General features: G+C 41.3%; 1 protein-coding gene across 1 annotated transcript; it reads right to left on the reverse strand.

Annotated features, from left to right (window-relative positions):
• Positions 1 to 219: 219 nt before the first annotated feature.
• Positions 220 to 15,036, reverse strand: loxl1 (lysyl oxidase-like 1). Its single transcript, XM_079283997.1, has 7 exons — positions 13,525 to 15,036; positions 9,391 to 9,499; positions 8,248 to 8,385; positions 4,401 to 4,557; positions 4,171 to 4,266; positions 3,702 to 3,817; positions 220 to 2,510 (listed from the first exon to the last, which is right to left on the reverse strand). Exons 1-7 carry the CDS (start codon positions 14,642 to 14,644, stop codon positions 2,504 to 2,506), a joined length of 1,743 nt encoding a protein of 580 aa, XP_079140123.1. The 5' UTR covers positions 14,645 to 15,036; the 3' UTR covers positions 220 to 2,503.
• Between the last annotated feature and the right edge of the window lie 726 nt (positions 15,037 to 15,762).

Below are 15,762 nucleotides of genomic sequence, written 5' to 3' on the forward strand. Positions count from 1 at the left end.
GATTTGCAACACTGCCTGAATCATGCATGAAATGACATACAGTAGCTGGGAAAAAGCCTGAAACATATGACACCTAATCTCTTACGAAGGGGATGATTTCAGTAACTTGTCACACCTGTCACACAGCATTTCCTCAGAATCTACTGAGTAAACCTCATACGAAGCACAGGGATCCACTGCTGGCGCATAGTGTTCATATTCCATTGAGTGCACACAGCAGATGTGTAAATGCATTTATTGTATAAGACATTTTTGACAGGTGTTCATTGTTAGAGACATACAAATGTCATCACCACATGACAAAGATTCTGTATTGCCGTCACCTATTCTTGTTCTGTCGCTCCACTGAATGTCAGAATAATATATTGTTGCATCTCGTCAATGAACGTACAGTATGATCATGAGCTACCCACATCAGAAAAATACAGATCAAATTAAAGAACTGGCTATTTACAGTCAAATGACCAGTAAATTGGATATCAAAGACTATGTCTATGCTGCATTGAAAGAATATAAGAAAAACAACAACCTCGAAACTACTTTGTTACAAACTGTAACAAACTAATTTTGGTGCTCTGCCATCGTTCAATCATCATGTACAGATTTTAAAGTTGTAATCTTTAAGATTTTCATGTAATCAAACCCCATTTTTCATACTTTTTATGGTAGGCATTTTTTTTTCTGCAATAGCTATTCAATGTATTTACATTTACCAATTACCTCTCTATAGTTTCAATTGTTATATCACATTACTGTTGTATTAAGGCAAACCAAATATTTCCTGCTGCTGCTGGTTCACAAAAATGGGGTTGAGTTTTATTGTAAAGCACTCCTAGGAATCTTTTTGTCAACACGAGTAGTGTGAACGACAATCATCGACAGAAATGTGAAAAACAAAACAAGATGTCAGCAAGCTTTCAGCGGATCAGTTCTAAATATTGTAGGGATTAATGGAACATGAAGTCACAATCACAGTGAGCTGTTGATGAAGAGCAGCAGGCGACAGGCTGTACAACGACAACTTCTCAGCAAGATCACCAACTCCTGTTACTGTGCCCTGCTGTTGAGTAGAAAACTACTATGAAATCAAATCACAGCTGCTCATGGCATGACGGAGGAAGTCCCATTGTTGACTGACTTCTTTAATAAAACTCGGGTACGTTTGCTTCCACTGTAAACAGATACACAAGTTGCTCTTCTGATGTACTGCTGCTTACAAAGTAGCTACTCAAGGAGTGTTTGATGAGGTATGAAACCACATTTTGTCGTTACCATCAGTAACCACAGGTATCACAAACCTACCAGGACTGAAATCTAAAGGATTCTTTTGGAATATTACTTACTCATTGTTTGCATCCTAATATTGTGTGATCTTTGATATACTCAACAGAATTGTGAGTTTTAGCTGTGTGCTGCGACACAGTGGTAGGAGGTCATAGTGAACCATCGCAGGGATTTCCAATGGAAACGAAACAGCTCACTCAATTGGAGAAGTAGGTAGAGCCGGCTTTCTTACGTTCTGCATTATGATGCTTAGTCTGTAGCCAAAGTGTTTTTTCCAACAACTATTTGAATAATTCAGATTATCAAAGGAAAAAAAAAAGAGTTCATTGAATTTCACAAATTACAGTAACAGGTCTAACTGGACAAACAAAGAACAATCAGTTACAGTAAGATACTGTCCATTATTAAAGTCATGCATCACTGGAATATTTGTATATACATTCTTCAAAAGGTATAGGTGACCTATGTTCCATCTGACCAGTGTTGGTAGTTGAAGAAGAGACCCCAAGACAGTGTAAATATACAGCTTACAGAGTGTGAGTCTGGTTTTCTGGAAAGCACCATTTTCTGCCAGTTGAGCTTCCTGTTCGTGTTTCAGAGAAAAAAACAAACGAACAAAACAAACTAACACACATCATAGTTCTTCTGAGTCACTGAGCATCTCTTTCTGTCCCCACACGGCATGAATGAATGTAGCTGGGAAGACTTTGTCCCCTCAATTTCATTTGTTGGATCGCAGCTGAACCCTGACTTGGCTAGAACCGGCACCGTTACACACTTTCTTTAATATTCAAACAGAGCCACTCGGCCGGGGGTGTGCATATGTTTGTGTGCAGATACAGTCAACACCCTTTTTGAGAGCAAATGATGTGTTCCAACATCAACCAAACCAGACTGGTAGAGATGCAATATGAGAAATATAGTGGCTAGGACAATCTTTTGACGTACGCACATTGAAGGAATGTGAATTAGTCATTGTTGGGATTTCAAGATGACATTATGCATTATGCAAAATTGTATGTGTGTGTGCATGTCTACTTGAAACCCCCACATCATTTTCAGTGCCAGTGGAACCCTTGTTTGCCATGGGCTCAGGATACAGAGACAGCACAAAATAGTTGAGACAAACAACAAAGAACCAACAACAAATGTATTCCATTCACATTTCAATGGAATAGCAATCAGGGTCGCTCGAGTGTGGCAGCCTTCCGGTGCCTGATCAAGACCTGTAAAACAAACAGACAACATTCAACACTTTGAATGTTCAACACTTCAGAGGCATTTTAACATTCCAGGCTCATGTAATATGAGATACTGTACATGATGAACAATTTGACGGTGCCCAAACTAAATAACTGCTCAGATAATGTTACCAACTGTCTTCGACCCTATGATAATTCTCATTCCATTTACAGGAAAGATGTTGCATGTTTAATTTCATACTTTTATCTTATTCACACCTTAATGTCAAAACGATACAAATACATTTGCTGTTATAATTTAATTGGAGTTAAGCAAACACTCAAATAGGTGAGAAGTTTTGCAATATATAATTCATCAAAAACTATTTCCAGGTGCATACATATTCTATCCCTCTTATATTTGAAGCCAATTGTAACAATCAATATGTGTGCTCTTTTGTTTGAAATTACAATGTATTTAATTAATATTCAGTGACGATTATGATACTTTAATTTAATTTGGGCAGAAAATATTTGTAACCATAATAAGTGCAGATATATAACATGATGGAAATAGGGCTTGTGGCATCTGCTCATGTAATTATTTTATTGGCATCACCACCTAAGTATTTTATTCAGCTTTCATTAACTCGGAATATGCTTTGGCAAACATATTTTTAAGTGTATCTTTCACTGTACCAGTGAAACTGAGGGAGACCGACAAGAGCACTTGAACCTAATGATGCTTTCCTCATGTATAGACACTCTCTACATAAAGTCTTTTCAAGAGGATATGATAGTAATTCTGAGTGCAATGATACACTTCCTTCAAACATGATTCAAAAGTTCAACACCCCTTCATCTCCTGATTATTAATCTTAACTGGAGAATGAGAACACAATTCATTTAATCATCAAATATTTCTTAAGTCCACTAAGTAATTCAAAACACTATGAGACTCTTCATAAAACTGTGTTTAGCTGCCACCCCTTATGTGGTTCAGTGTTACTCTATTGGAACAAGACACAAACCGATTCATGGTTTGCCTTTTTGTTCACATTCTACAAAAACACAATATCTGAAAATTGCCCAGGCTTTCCTCGTACAAATAAGCAGCATATTATGAGAACATTGGTAATGAATGTAAAACTCCCCCAGTGACCTCACTAATTACTAATTAATTACTAATCAATTACCAACTATGTGTTAAAAGTGTGTTTGTTCAGTCTTACTTACTGTGTTATCTTGCAGTTCTTTGTTGTAACAAACCGTCCTGTGTAGTGTATGTTACACCTGACCACATTGTTGGTGAAGTCTGATTCCAGCACCAAGAATTTGGGATTAACTTGGAGCTAAGAGACAAAGGATAGAAAACACATTAAAACTCACCATAGTCACAAAACAGCTGATGGGCCCAACACTTAAACATGAGGGTATTTGAGATAGATGACATTGAAGACGATCATGTAAAGATCTTTAGTATGTCCAGCCACACTGACCCAATAAAATATGCATGAAAAACAGGATGGGAAACCACTGCGCAATGAAATGCTTGCTGAGAACTAGAAACCTAAAAAATGTCAGTAACTTCATCACTCTTTTACGACCTAGATCAATTTGTTTCAATTTTGGTTCTTGACTCTCACTGTCTTCCATGAATTGTGCTGCCATGTCCATGCACACTTGATTCTCACATGACTCTTACCTTCAATATGTATTTTCCAGGCTGGATGTCCGTAATATCGATCCATTGGCAGTCAATATCAGCGTTGTATGTGTCGTAGCAGCCTGGGCTCAGACCCTGAAGAAACAGAGGGGATGAGAGACGCTGATGAGGAATACTGATCAGAGTCAGAAACAGTTCTACTAAGACTATTGCGGGTGAACAAATGAAGCCTAAATTTCTTCATTTTGTGTTTTGGCTTGCTGCGTTACCTGAGTGTGAGTGGTACAGGCATAGCGCTTCAGGTGGCCAAAGTCGCAGGTGGTGTCCTCCAGACAGAAGCTAGCCTTGTGTCCCTCTGCCACTTTACGGCCAGTACTGGCCTCCAGTAAATCATAGTGGCTGAACTCATCCATACTGTGGTAGTGCCTGTTGGAAAAAGTGAAAGAATATGAATGTAGCCAAAAGTGAAAGAAACATCTAAGTTTAGGTGGGATATCAAAGAGGTAATTCTAGTGTTATCTGTTATGCCATGCCAGTATCTGGGCAGAACATATAGTCAGTTTATTAAGTTTATTAATTGCATTGCCATTTTATTTATTTATTTAGCGTATCCAAGTTGAAGTGTAACTTTAAAGGCCACCAGTGAATTGACTGACCTGTAGACCTCATCTGCTAACAAGTGATGTTGCACCTTGACTGAACACATCATGAAGTATCAAAGGACAATGGATACTAATTAATGGCAACAATAAAGTGTTGTTGAAGCACAACATTAACACCCTAATGATGTATGAATATTGTTAATTATCTTGTATCAGTCGGCAAGATCAGAAGTGTTTGTGTGTGAGAGTGTGTGCGTTAGTGTGTATTAATTCATGTGTGTGTGCGCGTGAACTTGTGGCTATTTGAATGTGTACGTGCACATATCTAAGTGTGTGTTTCACGGTATGTGTGTATTTGTGTGCTGTTTGGAGTGTGTTTGTTTGTACACTGATCATCTCAAGTGATCCGGAATATGAACAAAGTGACTCTGTCAAAAAGCTGGAATATATGAAAAGCAACAACAATAGAAACATGCCCTGGTGTTTGTGTGGACTGGAATACATTTTTCATTCAGTGTGGAGTGACGGCATGTCGGGAAAATCTGTAGATGTTCACGATCCCATTAGCTGCACTTTGAGTCTTTTAGATACAAAAATGTCCAACAACAACATGACAATTTTCCTAAAGGGGCACCAAAAATAAATAATCGATTACATGATCGAAATACACTTCCAGTTATTGCATGTATTTATTTCCATTATCCTTTGATTCTTAAATCACTCCATACAGTACATTGAAGTGGTGTTGACTTTAGTTGCTGCAGCAGGTGAGGTAAGCGCTGGATCTCATGCAGTCACACAAACTCAGACCAGATAAACATTTCCCTTTCGCGTTACTTCACAGCCCATGTTACAACATAGCAACAGCTTTTACTGGAACAGTTAAAGATTGAAGGATGACTTGGAAGAAAACATGGGTACTTTCCACTCATGGAGCAAGTGACCATTCAAGGACTAATTTTTTCCATAGGAGAGGCCACCAATTATGAGCTTCTCTCAGGTAGAAACCTGTCAGATGTTATCCTATTATTCTATTCTGACTAACATGAAAATACACATGACTGAGTATGTTTACAGGCTTATTCTATATTGGGCACAAGGGCACATTATGCATTTTGTGCAATACATGTGTCTGTATGCATTTACGCGTGTGTTTAAAACATAAACCAGGGCAGGAGGGCCTCGAAGGTTGAAGCACAGTCTTTGTTTTCCCGGAACTGGCATTCATTTCAGTGGCAGTCTTGAGATGATTATCAAGAGTATATATGTGTGTGTGTGTGTGTGTGTGTGTGAGAAATGGAAAGAAAGAGTGCGGGAAGCAAGGAAACAGATTGAGAGTGGGGGGGGTGCTGGATTATAAGGTTTCTGGAAGGGTCCCCTCCCTGGATCCCCTCACTGACTATGTCAACTGTAGAGAATGTAGTGTTGGAAGGATACATAGAGGATTTAACAAGAGTCATTTGTAATTGTAACAAACACAATACAATTCAAAACATTCCAATCCTTCTTTGAATAAGTGAGTCATTTTCCACTTGTGTTGCAACAAACAAAACCTTGAGGGTTCCTCAAATTGTAGCACGGGTTGTAAAACACAGACAACTATAGAAGGTTCTGTGAGAACTATTTAGCAGTGTCCTGACATTTGCACTCCACAAACAGCAACCAGGATATGAAGACAAGCTCCTGCACAAATAGCAGCCATGATCTCTGACCACTAAGGTCACAAACTGCAATAAAGTTGTACCATGAGGGACAACAAATGAACAACACTATGATTAACTTTTGCACTATCACACAAACATTTGAATGACTTCTGCTTGTTTCCCCACACTGATTGGCATTCAAAAATAAGTTCTCATGGAATTCTGTGTCCTCGTTTGTGTAAAGAAACGTACAGAATTCCAACATTTTCACAGCAACATGATACTCAAGAGGATGCTGTTCCCGTCCCTTTTTCTAATACTCCAGTGAGAAAGATAGGGGTGGAAGTAATGAAACGCAAAACTGTCAACTACACTGCTTATTCAACAGAAATGTAGGGCAGGGAAGTTTATTATGAGAATCTGGGCGAGAGATTTTCTTCCCCTAAAGAGAATTCTTTGTTAACACACACTCTGTCCCAGTAACCCATATCCGTGCCATCATACTTAAGCAGCTGTGTGATCTGGTGTCACAGGTCGACAGGAAAAATGGATTGATTTGTCATTCCAATCACACAGCCAGTGGAATGATTGTCTTGGCTTTTTGCCTCATGGGAACCACAGTGTAGATGCAGACTGATGTCAGACAGAAACAACACTGCCAATCTCCTAACGGCCAGTCAACATTCCTCTAAGATGAGAATAGTAAAGCAGGGCCTGGCGCCAGCGTCAGTGGGCAGACTTAAAAGCCAGTCTATGGAATATATTGCCATAAAACACTGACGAAACGCCCTCATCAGTCGTCCCCCAGACCCACGACTGGCTTGCTAAATCAACTGCAATCCGTCCACTGAGAAAGACACAGTGGGAAATGTGCTTTCTAAAGTGATCAAACCCACAAAACTATTGTATTTTGTCCTGTTGTTGTATTTCTAATGGACTCCATACTGTAGGTTTGGAACCCCAATCTCCTCTTTAGACCGGGAAACTGAAATATATGTGTACTTTCTCAGCCAACCAGGGGAAGTCTCGTCTTTTCTTGCAGTATGACCATATGGCGCACTGTGACACCCAATAAGCGAGAGTTCAAGGACAGAGGGTGTTAAGATCCCTTGAGGCATATTTGTGATTGGTGATATCAATAAAATTGACTTGACTTGACTTTGTGTTGAGTTTTGGTGTTGAGCATAAGCGCCTTTGTGCGTGCTCCTAGCTCTAGTCACCTGTGGAGGTATAAACAAAGCTTAACAGTCCAAACACTGGCAAAAGTGCTGGCAGAGCCTGGTGTTAACCTGAGAATCACAGGACGAGCATCGGTCTAGAGACGGTGTTATCAGCTGTAACCGCCGCATGAGCGCAATGCAGAGCGGCAGCCATGAGCTAAACAGCGGGGGAAACTCACAGGCACATACTGTACATGCACTAAGAGCATCCACGGCCGGCCTGGCCTTCACACCAGATTACATTTTCTGCTCAGACTTTGATCCACTATATCTTTAAATAGCAAATAGAAGTTTGCTGCTATATTAATGCCCTGAATATAGAATATAGCACCTTTGAATTATTCATTTTTCATCAAATATCATGAGTCACAAATTATTGTAGATCAGGAAGTTAACAACTTTTAGAATCTTAGTATCAGAACTACCAACTAGATCTATTTTGTAATATTGCAGTAACCTTGTTATGCGTAAGGTGATCAACATACACCAGCCTATGTTTATATTAGTTACATAAATGATTACAGTCTGTTAGAATGAAATCAGATAAAGATGCCTGCCAGCTATGTCCCTGGTTGCCACAACAGATAATAACATAGCAAGTAAAGCATTATTATCTGATTGGGTGAAATCTGTTTTATATTAAGTACTTACTGGTGACAGCTATGCCACTCCCAGGTTTGACGTGGCCTGTTGGGCATGAAGTCGGCAGTCCCCTTGTTCTTCACCCTCTGAGGAAATCGCAGCAGGACCCTTACATCGTAGTCTGTGGTCTCAGGGCCATAGGCAGAGCTGAATGGTGGACACATATATCAGGAACAAAAACATTGAGGAAAACTGTACAACTGGCTGCAAAAAGAATGTCCGCAAGTCTGTTTCTTATAACTTGGACAGGGAAACAAAAAAAGAGCAGGACCGGAAAGGCTTGGAGGCAGGAGCATATCTACTAAATAATTCATTCTACAGATTACAACCATCTCTCCACATACACAGTTTCCACACGGGGAGAGGGAACATGCTGTTGCACGATTCACTTTTTTGTGTGAAAAAAGGAAGAACAACCCCGAGTTCACAATGCCACGGAAGATCTAAGCCATTCATCTTGTGGCTGTTGTTGACATTGGAGTGTATGGCAAATTACAACAGCCCATCTGTCGGTGATTGCTGCAAACTCAGACAGGATATGAAAGGGCTTTGAGGGATGGCTGTGCTTGTGATGGGAAGAGGGCAAATAGAGCAGCCATGGGGACAGCACACTTCCATCATTTCAACAGTGTCTTTAGTACAGAGGCAGTCAAAGGGCCCCGGGGCTCAGGGGATGCTATCCACAACACAGAGAAATTAAACTAACAGCAGTCTCTATCCCAGAAGGTGACCAGGATTTGGTTCACTTACATTTGTGCTGTTGGTCAACTTTTTTCATTATTTCTTTCAGATATTATTGCACAGAACTAGTACGATCCTGACGGCTACCGTAGGCTTCTGGATGGTTCACTCTCTGGTTAATGTTGCCCAAAGGTGAAGCAGCTTATAAAGAACATTATTTCATACTGGACAGGATATCAGAGGGCTACATTGAGAAGAGAAATAATTCGCAGGAATAAATAATGTTTTTCGGGTGTGCTAACCACTGCGCTACCGAGCTACCCTGAACATATTGTAGAAACCTTTAACATGATAACATGAACATGAAAACAGAACCCATAGGGACAGCAAAAAGGTTGATACTGTGAGAATAAAATATATAAATAAAAGAGTAAACCTAAGCCAGCAAAGTACATCCAGAATTGGGCTTACCTTGAAAGACATTTCTCTTCAGCAGCACAGCGGAGAGAGTACATGTGGGCTCTCTGGATATATGTGGAAGCCTGGACATAGTTGGCATCAGGAACCAGGTCAGGCAAACCTAAAATGATAGACAGACTGCTCAACCTACATTGTAATTCAGCCACTATACATAAGACACAACCTTGCTTCAACAAGTGGAAGTAATTTGCTTCCAAAAAAAAATCTGAAGTCATATAAATCTGCTCCAAATACTGAAAACAAAAGAGCAATTACTCATTGTATTACTCAAAGGGACTTTTTAGACTCTAACATGATAGTGTATGCCATATTTAAACAATGTTATGCACTGTAGTTAAAGCTGACCAACTACATTTATAACACTGCTATTTCACTGTGATTTTACTGATTCAATGATTAGTAGTCAGATCACCTTTTGAACTCTTTGAATTCCAGCCCTTACCGTCACGGCCAGCGATGCACCCCAGAAACAGAAAACTCATTCACACATTTGTCATCAACTTTTTATTACCTGGTATTTATGGTGGTGCTGATCGGTGGATACGATGGGCCCACAGCTCAAGACTGGGTCACTCTTAAAAGAGCTTTTGACCACTAATTACTGTAAATTACAAATTATTATCATGGTTTTCTAGTGAGACACTTTTGCTCTGTAAGCCAGTCAGACAGGTTGAATTTGAGTTTTAAGCATAAGAGCTGCAAAAAGGGAACCTTTTTTATATCAATACTTTCTTGGCTAATGTCATATGATCTTCCATGTGCACTGATCTTAATACGAACGTGTCCCTTTAACTAAACATTTCGTATGGTAAAGACATATCTGTTTGGGTTAAGGCTGAACTTGTAAGTATCTGAGCTGCAGTATCACAGGAGAGCTTGTTGTAATGCACCCGGTGTTTTTTTTGTACTTTGGATTCTGCAAACAAGTGACAGTGATGAAGAGATGAGGGAAGGAAACAGGCGCACAGAGATACAGCAAGAGAGCCAGACAGAGACACAGAGAGGGAGAACGTGCGTGCCAGGGCAAAAACAACAGTGATTTGCCCAGTTTAACATGCTGGTAAGAGCTCCCTCTCAGCTCCAAGTGGAAATAAGGGCTTTGCCTTTGCGAGCATTGTGTAAACATCCTATATGACATCTCTCTCCGAGGCAGACGTAAAGAACAGGAGAAGCCTCCTGGGCCACACCATGATGTAAACACTGTAAGACCAGTGTGAATGCAGAGTTTTCCCAGCAGCACTCTCAAGCTATTTCTTTTCTCCTCACCCTAGAAAGGCTTTGTTCTCTGCCTCCTAATCTTTTGAAATGTGAAATTGGGTGTCTTTCAGAGGGATCAAGTGTATTGAGAAGCCAGAGCTGATCAGCTTTTGACAGCATGTGACAAAGCCACACAATACACTCTAAGTGGGGCACGGAGAAAATAAACGGAGTCTTGCCATAATATAGCATAATAAAATACATGAGGGCTCCATCTCTAGATACTCCTGCTTTAAGTGCCTGGCTGTTAGCTGCAGGGGACTGACGGATCAGAATACTCGAAATTCATTGAGGTCATTTAAAAATGACAAATCACAATAGCGTTGGATGATTAAGTATAAGCTTTGTTTGCTTGGTAGTTTGTTTTACTCCTATTGTTAATACAATGTACATCCTATCTTTTTTCATGAGTATCAACCATTTTATGTTTGGTCAGTAGATATATTGCAGATTAAGTTTAGTAATAGTGAGATGCTCCAATCGTTTTTCTTAAAGATATGATGTTTAAGATAATGATTAAAATAACAGCAGCTCTGCCTTTCAGCTGCCTCAATGAATAATCTTACAATTAGTCTATTTAATCTAACGTACGACTGCTTGTGGCTTTGTCACGTAATATGAGGGCAAGTAAGGGTGAGTTGAAATGAAAATGTGGACAATATGCAAACTTTTTTAACTGATCTTTGCCATTATACTTAATTACAAAATCACTGCAACATTGCAGCTTTCAAATCTACACTCAAAAGAGTGCACAATCCAATTCAGCAACTGGGCAAGAGTACTACCAACAGAGAAAACTACACATGTGAATAGATCTGATTCATCTGAATGTGTACTCAAATTGAACTCATCGTTGATCAGAGTCTGTTCTTTGTCAGTTTGCCTGATAACACAATGCAGAGATTTCTCAGGGGGTACAAAAAGACAATGGCTTCAGGAGCACACCATCCATTTCTTTAACCTTGGTATTAGAACTGGTGTTGGCCGCCTCATGTCAAGTGGAGATGGCTTAAAGTCATTGCCCCATTACAAACTCGAGTTCAGTTCTTTCTCAACAAAAGGGCCTTGCTGACTGATGTGAAAGCCAATGTGTATTGAGAAAAGACATTCACAAACTTGATTAGTTCGTCCAATTTTGCACATATGGTAAAATCATGTGTTTTTAACACTTTGAACACAGAGTACATACATTGTGCTGTGTAATGTTCTTGCTCTCTTTGTGCCCCCTGTAGGGTTGGCTGTGGGTCAAGCCCAGTTCATTATATGTGATTCTGGAAACAACTTGTATGTCCAACCATTTGACAGTTAAAGGCAATGACTGGAAAGTGGGTTCTGGTTAGTGCACCAATGCTAAACCTACCCTAAACCTATTTGGGTTTTGTTGTCTTAAAAATGTATTTATCTTATTTTACCAGCATCGTGGTCATAGAAACATATGTTTATTATGATATATAGCAGTGTACCTTATGTACTTTACTGCCTCTAACAGGACACAACATTGCCATTTGAAATGGCATTAATATGCTTAATAAATATGCTTGTCTGTTGACTAAAGTTTTAAGTAGATCTAAAACTTGTAGATCGCAATAGTTATTATGGTGCTCTAACAGCTTAATGATGTGCCATGAAGCAGTGCAATAAAAATGTCAGCTTTCCAACAGTTCCCAATGGTGGAATCTTCATCACAGTGATTACTGGGAGCACTCAGGCATCTGCACACATGTTGGCTTTTTGTGCTGTAGAAAAGGCTCCCAGCACTATGTGGCTAATGAATGATGGTTGCAACACAGACAGTACACTAGAGAGACTGCCGCACAGTTAGGCAGATCATTGAGTAACACAAAAAGGTAAATCTGCATTATTAAGAGTCTGAGAATCTCATTGGAGATCCTCATCTCCTGTCAGCTCAGACCAGACACAGCCTCTGGTGGTCAGAGCATAGAAAACCTTCACATGTTGTTTTCATTCAGTGAAGTCATGTTTCCCTCCAGCATTAACAATAAGCTCACTTCTTCCTTAACAGCACTTTATGAAAATATATTATTTAAGCCAAGGCATTACACATAGTAACACTCACTCTTCCCCCAAGAACTCAAACTAAATATTTTTTTTGATTTACTGTAGCTGAAGCAATGGACCCCATGTGTAACAGGGACTTTCCATGTTCCCCCTCCCCCTCAGGGACTGGTGAATTACTGTATCCCCCTCCCTTGCTTCCCCTCTCCTGTCCCTCAAGCCCAGGAGGCAGACATGACCCACCAACACCCCCTGTCACCAGACCCCCATGAGGTCACCACTACCATTACGCAATCCCACACGTCGCGTGAACCAGTCTACTTTTGTGTTGCACAGACCTCCGCACGCAAAAAAACACAGTGGTTCTTGTGTGCTCTCTGTACATTGGCAGGGTTTGCGCAACACCTGGTTTCAATAACCAACAAGTGGGAAAAGATGAATCCTGTGTCCACTTTGCTTTGTTTGTAAACTGAAAAACAGGTTGAACTTCGAGTGGACATTTTATTCTGATTACTCCAGATATCTGACAAACATGAAAGAAGAATATTTTAAAAACATGACTGCATGCTTGAGGGGGTGGTGAGCTCTCTACTCCCCTGGGTTTTTACACATTTCTAACACATGTGTTCAGCAACTACAGAAATCAAATCAAAGACATAAATACTTTTCGGGTGAATGCCCACAAGTGAATATGTTCCCTGTTTCCACTATAAATGTGAAATATTTTAAGTGCCTTCGAATTGGCTCCAAATCAGACTTCCCACCCATGTGCCTCTCCTGATATTATCAAGGTTTGAAATAAAGGATACATTGTGCTGGCTCACAAAACCCAAAGCAAAAAGCTTACCGTACCTGTCTGTTGTGCTCTGTACACACTCCCGACATTCACGCTGGGGTTCTCGATGCCAGAGTTTGGAGGATTTCTGCCTGGAGGAACGGGCTGCAGGAAAGGAGGCTGGGGTCTTCCAAATGGAGGAAACTGCTCATACTGAGGGCTCCTGACTTGTGGTTGACCAGCTAGTCCTGTCCTGTCCACTACTACGGGAGCTGCCTGGTTGACATCAGGGGCAGGGACAGCAGGAGCAGTCTGCCTGTTGAAGATACTGTGAGTGTATCTGTGGTCCAGACCATCTGCAAATGGTGGTTGGGCAGCACGTGCAGGCTCCACAGGACTGGGCCCATAGCCATAAGACTGGTAGTAACGGTAGCTATCGTCACTAAAATCAGAGGGAGAACCTGGAAGCACTGGGGCCAGATCTCCATACACTCCGCCAGTATACCCCTGTCCAGCACCATACCCTCCACCGCCATATCCTCCACCACCATATACCCCACCGCCATATCCTCCACCAGCAACAGGCTGAAAAGGTGGCTCATAGCTCCTGACTGGCTCTGCTCCAAAACTAGGGTTGTAAGGTATTGCTTGTAAGGGAGGCTGTTGAGGAAAAGGGTTCTGTTGGTAGGATGGTATATTATAAGAGGATGAAGAAAAGGATGATGACGATGATGATGAAGATCCTGTGGATGGCCTAAGGCGAGTGCTAGAGGATCCTTGGAACTGACTACCCCCTGTGCTGCCTGCAGTTTGTCTCCAGTTATCAGGCACTTGCCCAAATCCAAAAGGATGCCTTGCCCGCCCGCGGACAGTTTCAGAGGATCCTCTTGGTGGAGCCTGTCGGCGAACATTGCCTCCCTGTAGTCTATGTGAAGAACGTGGACGAGTGTCTGCCACAACTACCCTGGGACCTCTGTCCTGGGCCCCTGCCCCAGCAGGGACATATTCAGCTCCACTATTCAGCAGGCTAAACAGCCGGCCATTGTTCTCCCATTGTATCACCTGCCTCCAAGGGGTGGCAGAGCTGTCCTGCCCCTGGCCCCGACTCTGGCTCTGCTCCTGAGTCTGTGTGGCAACCTGAGCCTGCCCTGAGCCCAGCAGGACCAATACCAAACATGCCACAACAGTAGACGACATACTGGCTCCAAAGACGCCACAGCTCACCACACAGTAAAAAAAAACTCCAGTCCACCAGCAGCTCAAACTCAAACCACCTGTCGCTCTGTCAACAAAACATGTGTATCTTCTTCATGCAGTTACAGCTTTGGTGAGAGTGTTGCGACAGACGCGGGGTTGAAAAGTAAGCCTGTGGTTGAATGCATCTGCAGGTCTTCACTGCCAGCAGTAGAGGAGAATGAATGTGCATTAAGTAGCAATCACACCCAGGAGAGTGAAAGTTGGCTTCAGAAGACCCACTTGGTGGTGTTACCGTCTGTTGCTGTGAGAATATGTCCTGCGTTCTTGTGGGTCGGTTGGTTTGCCTGTCAGTAGACTGAGCATTGCTTTCTGCCTTCTGGAAAGAATTGTCTGTGCACTGCACGGCTGCAAGCTTCTATTTGCCTGATTGCTTACAATGGGGCTGTGAAAAAATCTCAAACTTTTTTTAAGGAGAGGTCCCACATGGCCCTAGTGCTAGTGATGTTTCATGGCCTGCAGCAGCCAGGGCTCCATGAGGCTTCCAGTGTCAACATTACCATCTGCAAAGGCATTCAGACATTCACTTTCAAGGGTTTTGCTTTCTACTCTCATCTTGTGCAGTACAAGCACAGACACTCAGAACATGACCTTGATTTGTTGTAAAGGTGTTTCAAAGGCTTGTTATGTTTTAGCTTTGCCTTTAAACCTTGAATAAATGCAACAGCGTGTGCAGATAGGAGATTGCTGGTAACAGGGACACTCACTGATGCCGATCAAACAATAAACAGCAGGTTATTTTGAATTTGATCCGACAGTAAAACATTTCACAATGCGATGTTGATGTACGGTAAGGCAACATTAGCACAAACAATGAGCAGTTAATAAGGATATACTGTCCGGTAATGTGACTTTATACGAAAAAATGTGTCTTGTATGTACAACACAATTGGTCAATATGTATTTGTTGGGTATGTTACGACATGTGTTCTGTATCCTCCATCCTAAAAATATCAAAGTGAGGTCAATTAGGATGGTAGGGAACCCTCCTCCCACCAAACACACACACACACACACCAACACCTCTCCACCCCTCATTCCCCTTGCTGCTAGTACGCTCA

This window comes from Melanostigma gelatinosum, assembly GCF_949748355.1.
Source record: "Melanostigma gelatinosum genome assembly, chromosome: 2".
Lineage (NCBI taxonomy): Eukaryota > Metazoa > Chordata > Actinopteri > Perciformes > Zoarcidae > Melanostigma > Melanostigma gelatinosum.